This window comes from Malurus melanocephalus, unplaced genomic scaffold (genome assembly GCF_030028575.1).
Source record: "Malurus melanocephalus ecotype Western Australia unplaced genomic scaffold, MMel_1.1 scaffold_63, whole genome shotgun sequence".
Lineage (NCBI taxonomy): Eukaryota > Metazoa > Chordata > Aves > Passeriformes > Maluridae > Malurus > Malurus melanocephalus.
The window spans coordinates 628,734-641,624 of record NW_026623295.1 but is presented as its reverse complement, the minus strand read 5'-3'; the positions used below and the strand labels follow the sequence as shown (position 1 = coordinate 641,624).

The 12,891-nt window shown below is 44.0% G+C and overlaps 1 protein-coding gene across 3 annotated transcripts in view; it reads left to right on the top strand.

Moving 5' to 3' along the window:
* The first annotated feature begins 3,414 nt into the window (after positions 1-3,414).
* The window catches only part of AKAP11 (A-kinase anchoring protein 11), a 44,376-nt gene continuing 34,899 nt past the window's right edge, over positions 3,415-12,891 (top strand). For all 3 annotated transcript variants that reach the window (XM_057366317.1, XM_057366316.1, XM_057366315.1), the window contains exons 1-2: positions 3,415-3,526; positions 12,160-12,267. In XM_057366317.1, coding sequence (XP_057222300.1) covers positions 12,208-12,267 — 60 coding nt within the window. In that variant the 5' untranslated portion in view covers positions 3,415-3,526; positions 12,160-12,207. The remainder of the gene's footprint in view (positions 3,527-12,159; positions 12,268-12,891) is intronic.

The window sequence follows — 12,891 nt, the reverse complement described above, 5'->3', positions numbered from 1 at the left end:
GTGCATTTGCAGCAGAACAAGACGATTTAAGCTGTGTCTGTTCCTGGTTGTGACTGTGCTGTCTCCAGTGCCACAYTGACACATTTATTATGTTGGTGAACTGGATCAGCAAAACGGAAGGAAAGCAGGTTGTTCTCCGGCCCTCTCAGTACAAGCTCATTTTTTGCTTGATTTCACAAATGTTCATGCTGGCACAGTCCAGAAGCTGCGCAGACGCAGGAGTGRGAGCTGGGCTGGAGAGCTGAAGGGTGTGTTAAAAACAGATAAGCCACTAGAAACAATTCATGAAATGATTATGTTATGGGCTATGAGCTTTAGATTTTTATTGAGGGGGGTGGGGGAAGGGGAGAAGGAGGGCAGAATATTTTCAAGCATGGCAGATCCTTCCCAGCTTGCTGCAAGGGGATCAATTGAAAAGGCTTACACAGGTTTTAAGACAGCAAGAATGTCTTAAAACGCCTCCAAGTTAAAGGCAGGAATTATACTATAAATTACTCATCTGCCCTTGAGAAGGCAATCCTCCTATCCAGAGGTAGTATCATCAAAAAAACCCCAACAAAACAACAATCATACACGATCATACAACTGTGTAATTTTCATGTACCAAGGGAAAAAATGTAAGTAAGGGACTATAAGAAAATGGACAAAATACATCACATATAGTCACAGCCTATTTCTTTAACACCTTTCATAGATCTTCAACACCTTTCACAGAGCTGGCATTCAATACCTGAGAGACATGACATACAACTCAATCTGAGACAGTCTTTGAACAAGTTGTTCCAAGTCAGTGATCCTGAAATATCAAACATAGACAAGTGCAGACAGTGAGTCAGGATAGTACCAGGGACATGACAGTAGTTTTGACAAAAAGATTCTAAAGATACCTATTTTTCATACCAAATGAGCAGGCAGAAAGCATTACAGGTGCACGGTCAGCTCTGCCTGATGCTGATTCCCTCAATGGGGCCTGATCCTGGCCCCCACATGGGTACTGATGTCCCAGCCTGGCCTAGACCCATCCCTGTCCCCACAGGTGCCTGATGCCCCAGGGCTGGGGCTGTCCTGAGCTTGCCCTCCTTCCTGGCTCAGGTCAGTGGGATGGGCTTTGACTGGCCAGACCCTACCCTGAAAAATATAAAATTAACAGAACAGAAAATACCAGAGCCCAGAAACCAACACAGTATTTCTTCATAATATAACTTTTAAGAAGTGTTGGCTGACCAGACAAGTTTCCTGTGCATATGCATAGGCAGTATTTAAATCAATTGAAAAAAAAATGAAGAATGTCACTATTTCAAAGCTTTCCCCATTTTTATTAGTATATAAAAAATAACATTTTTTGTGAAAAACAATGGCATGCTGTGGGTTATGTTTCATAGTTTCCTGATGAGGGTAAACCTTGATTTTTCCAAGGTTTTGGCAGAGAGCCATAGGAACTCATTATTCTTAACAGTCTGAGGGGAATTATAAAACAAAGGGAATAAAAGGCTTGAATTTATTTTTAAAGCATGCTTTCTCATGTTTACATTGCTTCCAGAACTATTTTGTTTTGGAAATCTTTTATTTACTGTTGATACATTAAAAAATATACATTAAGTGCAACAAAACACTTTTACAGAATTTTTAGCTTTCATGAAAACTGAAAAGTGTATTTAATGACAGAATTGGTCAGATGGAGATATTTTGTTGCTAGGCTAAAGATGGGCAAATTATTAAAATGTCTTTACTCAAATGGCAGTGTATTTCCAAATCAGGTTGGTCTCCATGGGCACTGAAATAGTGACTAACTTAAATTTGATGCTATTATTCAATTTACTTTTTYGCCATCCCGCAGGGACCTGCAGACCCTGGGAATATGAGAAACTTTTTATTTGTCCCACTTATGCAACACACTGTGATACAGTTTAGAACCAATCTTTTGTTTCTTTTATCCACATAATTTTTGCATGACTTTGTTACAGACCTTAGTAGTTTTTAGGGTAAATGAAAATGTAGTTCACCTACCTGTTGGCAAAAATTAATATGCATCTCCTGACTTCTGAAGTGTCTATAATGATTGTACAACCCAGAACAGCCCCTCATCAAAGACTAAACAAAAATAAAAGCCATAGCTTAATTAAAACCGAAGGTAGGCAGAAGCAGGAATTATCTAGGAAATTAATGGAGATCCAGTAGCAAAAAATCCCATATCCTTTTTAGAGGTCTTAAGTGGTGTCCAGAAGAAAAGTGAATAATTTATAAGGGGGTCAGGGTAGTTTCCYTCTGTCTTTCTCTCTGGGACAGGTTAGAGTGTGAAACCAACCAGGACTGAAAAAGCTATAAGGGTATTATTTTTTAAATGAGTTTTTTCTTCCCTAACCCCCTCCCTAGTATATGAATTTAGGGATTTTTTTTTTGTCAGAATGTAGCTTTGGAGGCTCTTTCTTTTCTGTGTTGCAGAAGCTGCTGCAGGCAGGCAGATGCTGCCCCATCTTCACTTGTAGCCCCAGTRGAACTCCGGTCCTCTTYCCCCTCGACCTTCACCCTCTCATGSCAGGTCTCATGAAGACCTGTCCCGATTCCCGGTGCCGCTCCTTTGTTGGGGGGCGGAATTGTCAGCCCACACTGCTCAGGCGATCCGCTGTTTTGTTCAACACCTCTCCTCGCTGTGTCCTATTTTGCTAGGTTAGTGCCTGGACGAGCTGCTGCTGCTGCTGCTGCTGGAACGGAGCAGTTGGGATACTACACGGGATTACCGCTTCCATTCAAACCAAAAGAAATCCCAGGCCCCAACAGCACCTACACTTAAACATCAGAACAACTCGTGAGATGTGAAAATCAGTCGCGTATCTGCTGGGCTGAACAGCACACCCGATGTCCTGAGAAATGCTGAATTTAAGAAGGCAGTGTGAAGACAGGGAGGGCACGGGTTTTTCAGACAGGGTCTCACTGTCTTGTCTGCGCCTCGTCTGACCAAAGCCAGGTTGCAGCCTCCAACCCATCCGTGCCGCCCACCAAAGGCGACCTCGACCAAGCGAGCGGCAGCCCCCGATCCGGACTGGGCAGCAGAGACCCGGTCCCCCTGGCACGCGGCTCCCGGGGGCTTTGCAGAGGCCATACCCGCGCCCGGCACATCTCACGGGAAGGAATGGGGAAGGAATGGGACAGGGCAGGGACAGGGCAGGATCCCGGACAGGGACAGCAGGGCCGCCCCCTCCTCAGGACCAGGCCGGCACGGGTCCGGCGCGCGCCACCCCCCGCGCGCGCTCAGCTGCCGTAGCAGTTTCCGGGGCGGCCGCCGCTTTCCCGCCAATGGGAGCGCGCGGCGGCGGCCCGTGCGGGGGCGGGGCTGGGCGGGAAGCGTCGCGAGAGCGGGGGCGCGCGCCGGGGGCGGGAGGGGGCGGGGCCTGGCCGAGGGGGCGGGGTCACGGCAGCGGCTGGGGCGGGGGCGGCGGGTCCGGTCGGGCGCTCCGGGGCCGTTCGGGTGCGGAGCCATGGCCGCGGGCGGCGGACGCTGAGGAGAGGGCGGCGGCCACTGCCGGAGGTACGGAGCGCTCGTTCTTCTTTCTACCGCCTCCGGACGCTCCCCCACGGGCCGCGCTGCTGGGGAGCTCGGGGCCCCCCGGTGTCGTCCCCGCCCAGGGCGGGGCGCCGCCGCCGGCCTGTCACTTGGGGCTCGCTGCCACAGGTGGCCCGGGGGCTCCCGGGGAGCGCATCCTCCGTCGCTCTTCCCAGGGAAGGTTCCCCTGGGGCAGCGCAGCTCCACGGGCCCCGCCGCTCACCTGTGGGAGGGGCCGGGGGCGAGGTCGGGGCTGCGCTGGACCGCAGCGCGGGGGTGACACCAGGTGGGGAGGGGGCAGCGCGGGGTTCGCGATCGCGGGTCTCTCCCGTGACCCCCGAGAGCTGGGTCTGTGTGTCCGCAGTCTCGGCTGGGGACTGACGGACTCGTGCCGCTGCTGTCGTGGTCGGTGCACGAAGTTCACGTCCCCTCGCGTTCCCTCCTTCGTTGTTTGGGTTGTGGTCGGTACTCACGGGTTAAGGAAGTTCAGCCTGTACTCAACATTTCGCTATAAAAGTGTCTCCTCGCCCTCCCTCCCTCCCGCCGCACGTCCTCCTCCCAGTTCCTTTCCTCCCTCAAGGGAGGAGGAACAAGGAGCGTTCCTCGTTCGCTTTCTTGGCTCTTTTGAGGGGCTTTCTTTGGCATTCTTATTACAGCTCAAGTACTTTTCTCCGTTTTTCAAAAAAAAAACAAAAACCAAAATCCAGTATGCCAAAGGAAAAAATGGTGAACTGTAGCTCCAGACTGTATACATAGATACAGCCTTCTCACTGGATCTCTGATGCATTGCCAGAGTGAGATAGGGAGGAAAAAATCCCACTTAGATTGTATCTGGAAGAGATCAGTGATACTGAAATGAATGGTAGCATAATGCTTGAAATTTATCCACATCACACTTGGGAAGAGTCTTACCTTGCTTCATGTTTATAAGATTATTTCCGAATCATACAGTTAAACTTTAGTGATAGATACCACCAATATTTAATTAATCCTTSAGAACTAAAGGAGGTATTCTCTGGTGAAATTTTCTCTAGTGGGGAATAAGTTTGCTTGAGGAAATGCTGTAGCTTAGAAAATAATAGCCCCACCTTTCTGCATGGAGTTCTGTTATGTATAAAATAAACAGCAGAATGAAGTACAGAAACTTAAAATTAATTGCATRAGCCGCAAAATCTAGGCTAATGGATATCCCTGGTACATCAAGTAACCTTTTTCCCCAGGGTGTGTTTGAGAATCCAGACYGAGACTTGAGGGAAGCTGTGGGTGATGATTTTCTAATGATGATCTAGGAAAAGAAAATGAAGAGTTCTTTTGAAATTGATGAGGCTTGGTATTTGTGTCATTCTTCTATGTGACAAAAATACAGTGTAAGAGAATTGAAACCARACAAGGAAAAGGGGACCCAACCTGTCATTAATGCTCACCACAAAAGATGTATTTCGCTCCCCCCTTCCTAGTGTGGATCTGGCTGTGGTTAAGACAACTTGTGGTCATGACTGGTCTTTTTCAAGACTGCTGACCTCATCAGTGAAACTGATAAATCATTAGATATGAAAAACAGAGAAAGATCCATTAATATTCTGCCTACTTGTCAGTGTAGACTTGCTTGATTTGGTTTTCAATAGCAATTGTTTGATAARGTTATAAATATATATGCAGGACAGCCAGGGTATCAAGCCCAACCGATATGGATTTACAAAAGGATGGTTCTGCTTGACCAGTTTGATCTTCTTTGACAAAGTGACCTGCTTAGTAGATGAGGAAAAGGCTTTGGATGGTGTCTGTCTTGGCTTCAATAAAGCATTTGACACATCTCCCACAGCATCCTCCTGGAAAAACTGGCTGCTCATGGCTTGGATGGGGATACTCTTCAGAAGATAAAAGCAGACTGGATAGTTGGGCCCAGAGAGTGGTGGTAAATRGAGCTAAACAGTGCTGGAGGCTGTCACTAGTGGTGTCCCTAGGGGTCTGTTCTGGGACAAGTATTGTTTAACATCTTTATTGATGATCTGGACATGGGGGTTGAGTGCATCCTCTGTAAATTTGCAGACAAACCCAGTTGGATGGGAGTGTTGATATGCTTGAGTGTAGGAGGGTTCTACGTGGAGACCTGGACAGGCTGGATCAATGGGCTGAGGCCAGTGGTATGAGGTTTAAAAAGGTCAATTTCAGATCCTGCGCTTGGGTCACAACAACCTCACTCTGTGCTACAGGCTGGGGGAAGACTGTCTGAAAAGCTGTTCATCAAAAAAGGACTTGAGGGTTCTGGGTAATGGCAGCTGAACACAAGCGAGCATGTGCCCACGTGGCTGAGAAGGCCAACGCCATCCAGGTCTGTGTCAGCAATAGCAGGACCAGAGCAGTGACAGTCCCCCTGTACTGAGACTGGTGAGGCCATACCTTGAGTTCTGTGTTCAGTTTTGGGCCCTCACTTCCGCAGGGATGTTGAGGCACTGGAGTGCATCTAGAGAAGGGCAACAAGGCTCATGACGTGTCTAGAGTACATCTTATGAGGAGTGGCTAAGGTATCTGYGGGTGTTGAGCCTGGAGAAGAGGAGGCTCGAGGGGGACCTCATCACTCTCTATAAACACCAGAAGGGAGGGTTTAGTGAGGTGGGGGCCAGTCTTTTCTGTCATTCCTGCAGTGGGAAGGCCAGAGGAAATGGGTGGTTGGACAAGATAATCTTGTAGGCCTCTTCCAGCCTTGATGATTTTATTATTCTAAAAGAATGTTGTTCCTAAGGTATATTTAAATTTTGTATTTGGGGTGAATCATTCAAAGATCAGTGTTTGATTAAGCCTGGCTATTGCAAATCATCGTCAGAGTTTTCTAGGCTGCTGCGGGTCAGTGTGTTGAAGACAAAAGTACTTTAAAAGAAATGTGTCTGCTTTTGCTCTAGTACTACTAAAAACCATCTTTTAAAAACATAGTACAGATAAACTTTTGYCATTGCCTAGAATCTTTTATTTGAAATTTTAACAAAGACATACTACATATGTTTTAAATTTATTGCCTGTACAGTTCAAATTTCTTATAACCTGTGTTTAACATAGGTGTGCAYATGTCCACATATGCCCCTATAAGAATTGAAGAGATATACTCAACATATTTACAGAAAAAAAGATCAATTTTCTTAATTTCTACCAGCTAATAATTGACTTAAAACTGACTTAAAGTAAATTACTGACACTGACTTAWAGTAAATTTAGGCATGGGGTAGACTTATACAAAGAGATTAAATCCATGGCAAATTTCCTGTTGGATTCCGTTGAGCTGATTATTTAATTTTGATCCTTACATATATTCAAACAAGSATACATGTATATGGAAAAGCTGGCTAAATACTTATTATGTGCTCTGATGAGAAGGGTGTTCCTCAGCAAATCACTGGAAAAATAGGTTTATAAATTYAYAGAATGCTTTGGGTTAGAAGGGRCCTTTAAAAGCCAKCTACTTCAATCACCCTGCAGTGAGCAGGGACATCTACAACTAGATCAGATTGCTCGGAGCTCTGTCCAGCCTGACCTTGAATATTTCCAGGGATGGGACACTTACAACCTCCAGACAGTCTATGTCAATGTCTCCCCACCCTCATTGTAGAAGATTCCTTGTATCTAATCTAAACCTACCCTCTTCTAGTTTAAAACCGTTCCTGCTTTGTTCTATTACAACAGGCACTGCTAGAAAGTTGGTCGCCGTCATTCTTATAAGCCCCATTTAAGGGCTTCAGTATTGAAGGGCTTCTGTAAAGTCTTCTTGGAGCCTTCTCCAGGCTGAGCAATTCCCACTCTCCCACCCTGTCTTCATAGCAGAGGTGTTCCATCCTTCTAATTGGTTTTGTGACCCTCCTTTGGACCYGTTCCAGCAGGTCCTTGTGTTTCCTGTGCTGATGGCCCCAGAGYTGCATGCAGCACTGCAGGTGGGGTCTCCCCAGAGCAGACAATCACCCTCCTGGCTGTGCTGCTTTTGATGCAGCCCAGGATACAGTTGGCTTTTTGAATTGCGATTGCACAATCGCAGATTGTCAAATCCACTTCTACACTGCCACACCCAAGTCACTCTTCTCAGGGCTTCTCTTAATCTGTTCATCCTATGGCTTGTGTCAGTACTGGGAATTTTCCCAAGCCAGGTGCAGAAACTTGTGTGTGGTCTTGTCGAACCTCATGAGTTTCATATGGGTCCACTCCTTGAGCTTATCCAGGTCCCTCTGGATGGTATCCCATCCCTTAGGCATGTCAACCACGCTACTCAGCTTGGTGTGGTGTGCAAACTTGCTGAGGGTGCACTTGATACACTTGGTCTRTGTCATTAATGAAGATACTAAGTAACACTGATCCTGCTGTGAACTGCTGAGGGATACACTTGTCACCRGTGTCCATCTGGACATTCCACTGTTGACTATTCTCTTCTGGGTCCATCTGACCAGCTCCTTATCCACTGAACATTCTACGTATCAAATCCATATCTCTCCARTTTGGCAAGAAGGATGTTGTGGGGGACCGTGTTGAAAACCTGACAGATGTCCAGATAGATGACATCTGTAGTTCTTCCCTTGTAAGACTCCACAGAAGGAGGACTGATCAGGCAGGACTTGACCTTGGTGACACTGTGCTGGCTATCCTGAATCACCTGCCTGCCTCCACATGCCTTAGCACAGTTTCTAGGAGCATCTGTTCCATGATCTTCTCAGGCACAGAGGTGAAACTGACAGGTCAGTAGGTCTCAGGATCTTTTTACCCTTTGTTAARATGAGTATTGTTTTCCATTTTTCTGATGCCATTCCAGTCACCTGATTGCCATGACTTTTCAGATATGATGGAGTGACTTGATAACTGCATCAGCCAATTCTCTGAGGCTTCTAGGATGTGTCTCAACAGAGTCACACAGACTTATGTTCAGGTTCCTCAGGTGACCACAAACCTGATTTTCTCTTACAGTGGGAGGACTTTGCTCCCCCATTCCATCCAMTGGAGAGATGTGGGAAGAAAGGCTGCCAGTGAAGGATGAGGCAAAAAAGTTGTTGAGTACCTCAGCCATCTCATTACTTGTTTGCCTGTTGTGTTCRTCAGTGGGAGTGCACTTTCTCTGACCATCCATTTCTCTGACATACCTTTAGAAGCCCYTCTTACTCTTTGCATCCCTTGCCAAGTTCAGCTTCAGCTTTGCCTTGGCCTTCTCACTTCATCCCTGCAAAACTTGGCAGTGTCCTTGTCCTCTTCCCAGGATACCTGCCCCTGCTTCCTCTGCCTGTGCATCTGCTTCTTGCACTTTAGTTTGACCTCTGCTGATCTTACTTTGGTCTCAACTCAGCAATGCCAGTCTCTTGCCTTCCTTTCCTGATTTCTTGCACTCAGGGAGTGGTAGCTCTTGTGCTCTATGGGAAGCGTCCTTGAAATTCTGCCAGCTCTGTCCTCCTTCCATGTCTCTGAGGGCAGTTKCCCAGGGGGTCCTATAGATTTAGCTCCTTGAACAGCCAGAAGTATGCTATTCCAAGATTTTGGATCCTGATAATACTCTCTGGCTTTTCCATGTCCCTCAGGGCTGCAAACACCACCAGTGTGTCACTCCTGTGGCAGAGCTTTCACCAGTCTTGTTGCTGATTAGCTCACTTAGGTTGGTGCCCAACAGGTCCAGTGTAGAATCTGCTCTGGTCAGGACTGTCTGTTATGTGTCTTGAGAAGCTATTCTCCATGCATTCCAGAAGTCTCCTCCTAGAATAGCTGGCTGTGCTACTTGTGCAGTAGATTTTGGTTGCTTGAAGTCCCCTAGCAGGACGAGAGCCTGTGAGCGTGGTGCCTCCTGTAGCTGGAGCAAGAAGGCTTCCTCAATAGGCTTCCCTGAATCRGCCACGTGGTTTCTTGATACTTTGTTTTCTTGGTTTTGCCAATATGCTTTCAGCCTGCTTGTGGCTATTCTTCAGGCAGCCCTTCACACTATCCATTTCTGTAGAGGGCTACATTCAGCCTCTTYTTCCTAGTCTGTCCTTTCTCAACAGCCTGTAGGCATCCACACTCCAGCTGTAGGACTTGTCCTTCCATGTTTCAGTAATGGGAACTAAGTTGTAGCTTCCTAGCAGCACAGAGGCTTCCAACTCCTCTTGTGTRTTGCCCATGCTGTGTGCACTTAAGGTGATCCAACTTGCTAAAAAGGTAAAGATGTGGGTATTTATTATTTAGTTGCATGATKAATTTCTTTCCCTGTTTTTGGGTATCTGCTGATAGTTACTCAGTAACAGGAGTTACTGCCATTTATAATATTTTTTTTGAGTTAACAATGGGAGGAAATTAAATTTAATAGTTAAATTCAATATCCAGAAGTAAAAGCAATTTTGAACTGCAGGTTTTATTTATACAAATGAGCTGTTTCCAGGCTGTTTTGTTGTGAGTGCTTTAATTTCCTTTTCCRTTAGTTTTAATGTTTGTCTACTTCTCAGATGATTGGACCACTGTTGTATTCAAAATGGATAATAATTTTATATATTAAAAAGAAAACCTTCATGTTTTGCTGCATTGTTGGACAAGTGGGACCCTTCAGATTTCTCTGAAATGCATGACAGAGAGCWAAGGTGCTGTAGGTGGTGGGGAGAACCTGTATAATTCAACCTTCAACCTGAAGGACAGGATGCAAAGATGAAATGGTTATGGTGTTATGTTGATAAACCTGCATGGTTTCTGTCTGCTATCTTTCAGAGTCTTCTGTGATTTACAAGTTTGTTGATTTTGCAGGTAGGGAACCCTGCAGGTTGATATTCAGGTCTCCAGAGTTTGTAGCAGATGACATAAGGGAAATATGTAACCTGAAGGCAGTTTACAGTGTAACTGTGARCTATGTATCTGAGTAAACACTGCAGCACCCAACAGGATTAAGAAGTGATCTCCATAGCCTGCTCTGTTGGGCTTTCTTAAAATTGCTGCAAGGGGGGATCCATCAAAAAATGTAGAGCTGAAGTATGTGATCCTGTGTGAAAACCCAAATTTTCTTATAGATGGTTTTTCTTAGGAGGAATGCCTAAGAGTATTTCCCCGATACGGTTTGAATTTTTAGTGGATTAGCCGTGTAAAAGAGCAGTAGGTATACAAGTGAAGTGGATTTCTTTTTATTGCCTGATACTGTTTCATGGATTTTTTTTTTCTTTTAAACACATGAGTTTCAGCAGAAGCATTGTCGTGTTTAGTCTTCAAGCCATAGTTTACTGTGAAATAATTCTTTTATTTGTATTTATTATATTTAAATATAATATATATATAGTCTGTGGAASATGTGCCTGGCTGCTTCATGTAATTGTCTTAATTTTCCAGACCTCAGATATCATGTTGAGAGAAGCTGTGCTCTAGAGATGAAAATGTTGCAGTTTATTTGCCTAAGTGTAGCTTCTTTTCTGAGGTTCTAGCAAGTTCATCTTTGTGAAGGAAATCAGAAGTCAAAGTGAAATATGAATAGATGTGCCTAATAATAATCTTTTGCTATTGTATTCTTGAAGGGGTTTCACTTTTAGAGGTGCTGGGGAGGAGGAAAATGAAGAATACAGTTACTTGATGACACTGTTAATYTCTTATTTAAATGACTTATAGTTAAGACCAAACCCATATAAAGATTTATKTCCCGTTAAGGTTAAATAAAGGTTAAATGTGTGCTTGAGATGATATTGACCAAACCAGTCTGGTCAGCTGTGTGAAGAAGACCCATACTCTGATGTCATGGTGTTTATTTTCTTTATCTTTGCAGTCATTTTTACATGCACTTGCTCCTTGCCTAGTTTATTTTGTGAAGTCTAGGAATTCCTTTTCCTAATTAAGTTGTGTGACTATGGGAAAAGATGAAATATTAAAACTTCCATMGAGCTTAAAACACCAGTGCGTGCTTTCTGTCTTTATTAACACTCTATATTTGTTGCCTGTTTTGGGGGATGTACAGATGAATGAAACATTGCTGCTGGTTAAAGAGGGAAACTTGAAAAAAAAGCTTTCATTTCATAGCTGGTTTTTTATCTTCTTGTTGTTAGAATTAGTCTTAAGATAAATAAGGGCAGCTGACTTGAGTAGAAACTCTGTGACCTGCTTGGTTGAGAATGCTGGTAAATGCATCGTGTCTGCTGCGTTTTGCCAGCAGAGACTGGCTGCCAGAGCAGAACCAGAGGATGAGTGATGATCCATGTTAGCCTGTAGTACCTCAGGCTGGCAGACATGACCAGGCCAGTTGGCTGGGTGGGTGAGTTGTACATTTGCTTCCTGAGATTGCTTAAGGGTGGTTTCGGTGTGTTTTTTTTAGTATGGGAACTTGCTGATAAACTTTGCAGAGAATAAGTGTCAGTGAAACATTATTTAATGTAATGTTCGTCCCCACCCCCAATGCAGCCTTGAAATTCTAGTTGAAGGAAAATGATGAAATTTAGTGCAAGGCATCTGTTCTGCATTTCATGCCTGGTTTTGAAGGTCAATTAAGGTAGTACTTTTTTAAAGGCAGCTGTCAGTATGGATGGAGCGTTGCTTAATCTTTCATAGTTTTAAAATGCTTTTTAATTGTTTTTAGTGATTCTTGTTTTGTTTATTGCATTTTCAAAGTGGATGGAAACTAAATGGCTAAACATAAAATAATCAAATATAAATGTTTTTTGTAGGTATTTGTGAGCTGACATCTTTCATCGAATATCAAGATTGGTAAGATCATGGACMTGTACGCCAGGGCTCAGGGCAATCGCATGAAATCAAGAATATCTGTTGAAAAGGTAATTACCTGTATTTAAAAAAAAATTCCAGTCCTTTTCGATCTAATGATGAACCAAGTCAACTGGTTTGGTTTTTTTGGGTATGGAGTTTTCTTTTTTACTATGCTTGAATTTTGGTTGTCTGACATTTCCAGTCAGCAAAGAAATTGCTTTTGCTTTACTCTTTGGCATATTTAGTGTAATTGAGCTAGGAGACAGCATAATTTAAGGAAAGAGTGCATGCTTTTGTTTTTCCAGTTGATGTGATAAAATTGGTATGTATTAATTTCCTAGAATTTGCCTTGTTTATTGGAATATAGCTTTTATTTTAGAACAGAATTTTTTGATTTGATATATAATAAAATATGTATGTGTAGTCTTCACTGAATTCTGTGACGCCTGTGTCAGGTTTTACTTGTAATGTTTGATTTTGATTTCTTGTCTGGTTTATCCTTGTGTTTACATAAACATTTAGGAAATGCCTTGGTAAAAAAGAAAATATGTCTGGCACTTATGAATTATATTAGTGGGTTTTCTAATATTAAATTGTATTTATTTATTCTTTAAGTTTTGTCACTAACTTGGAGAACATAATAATACTCTTCCTAAAATACTCTTCCTAAAATTTTCATGCAACTTCTGTAA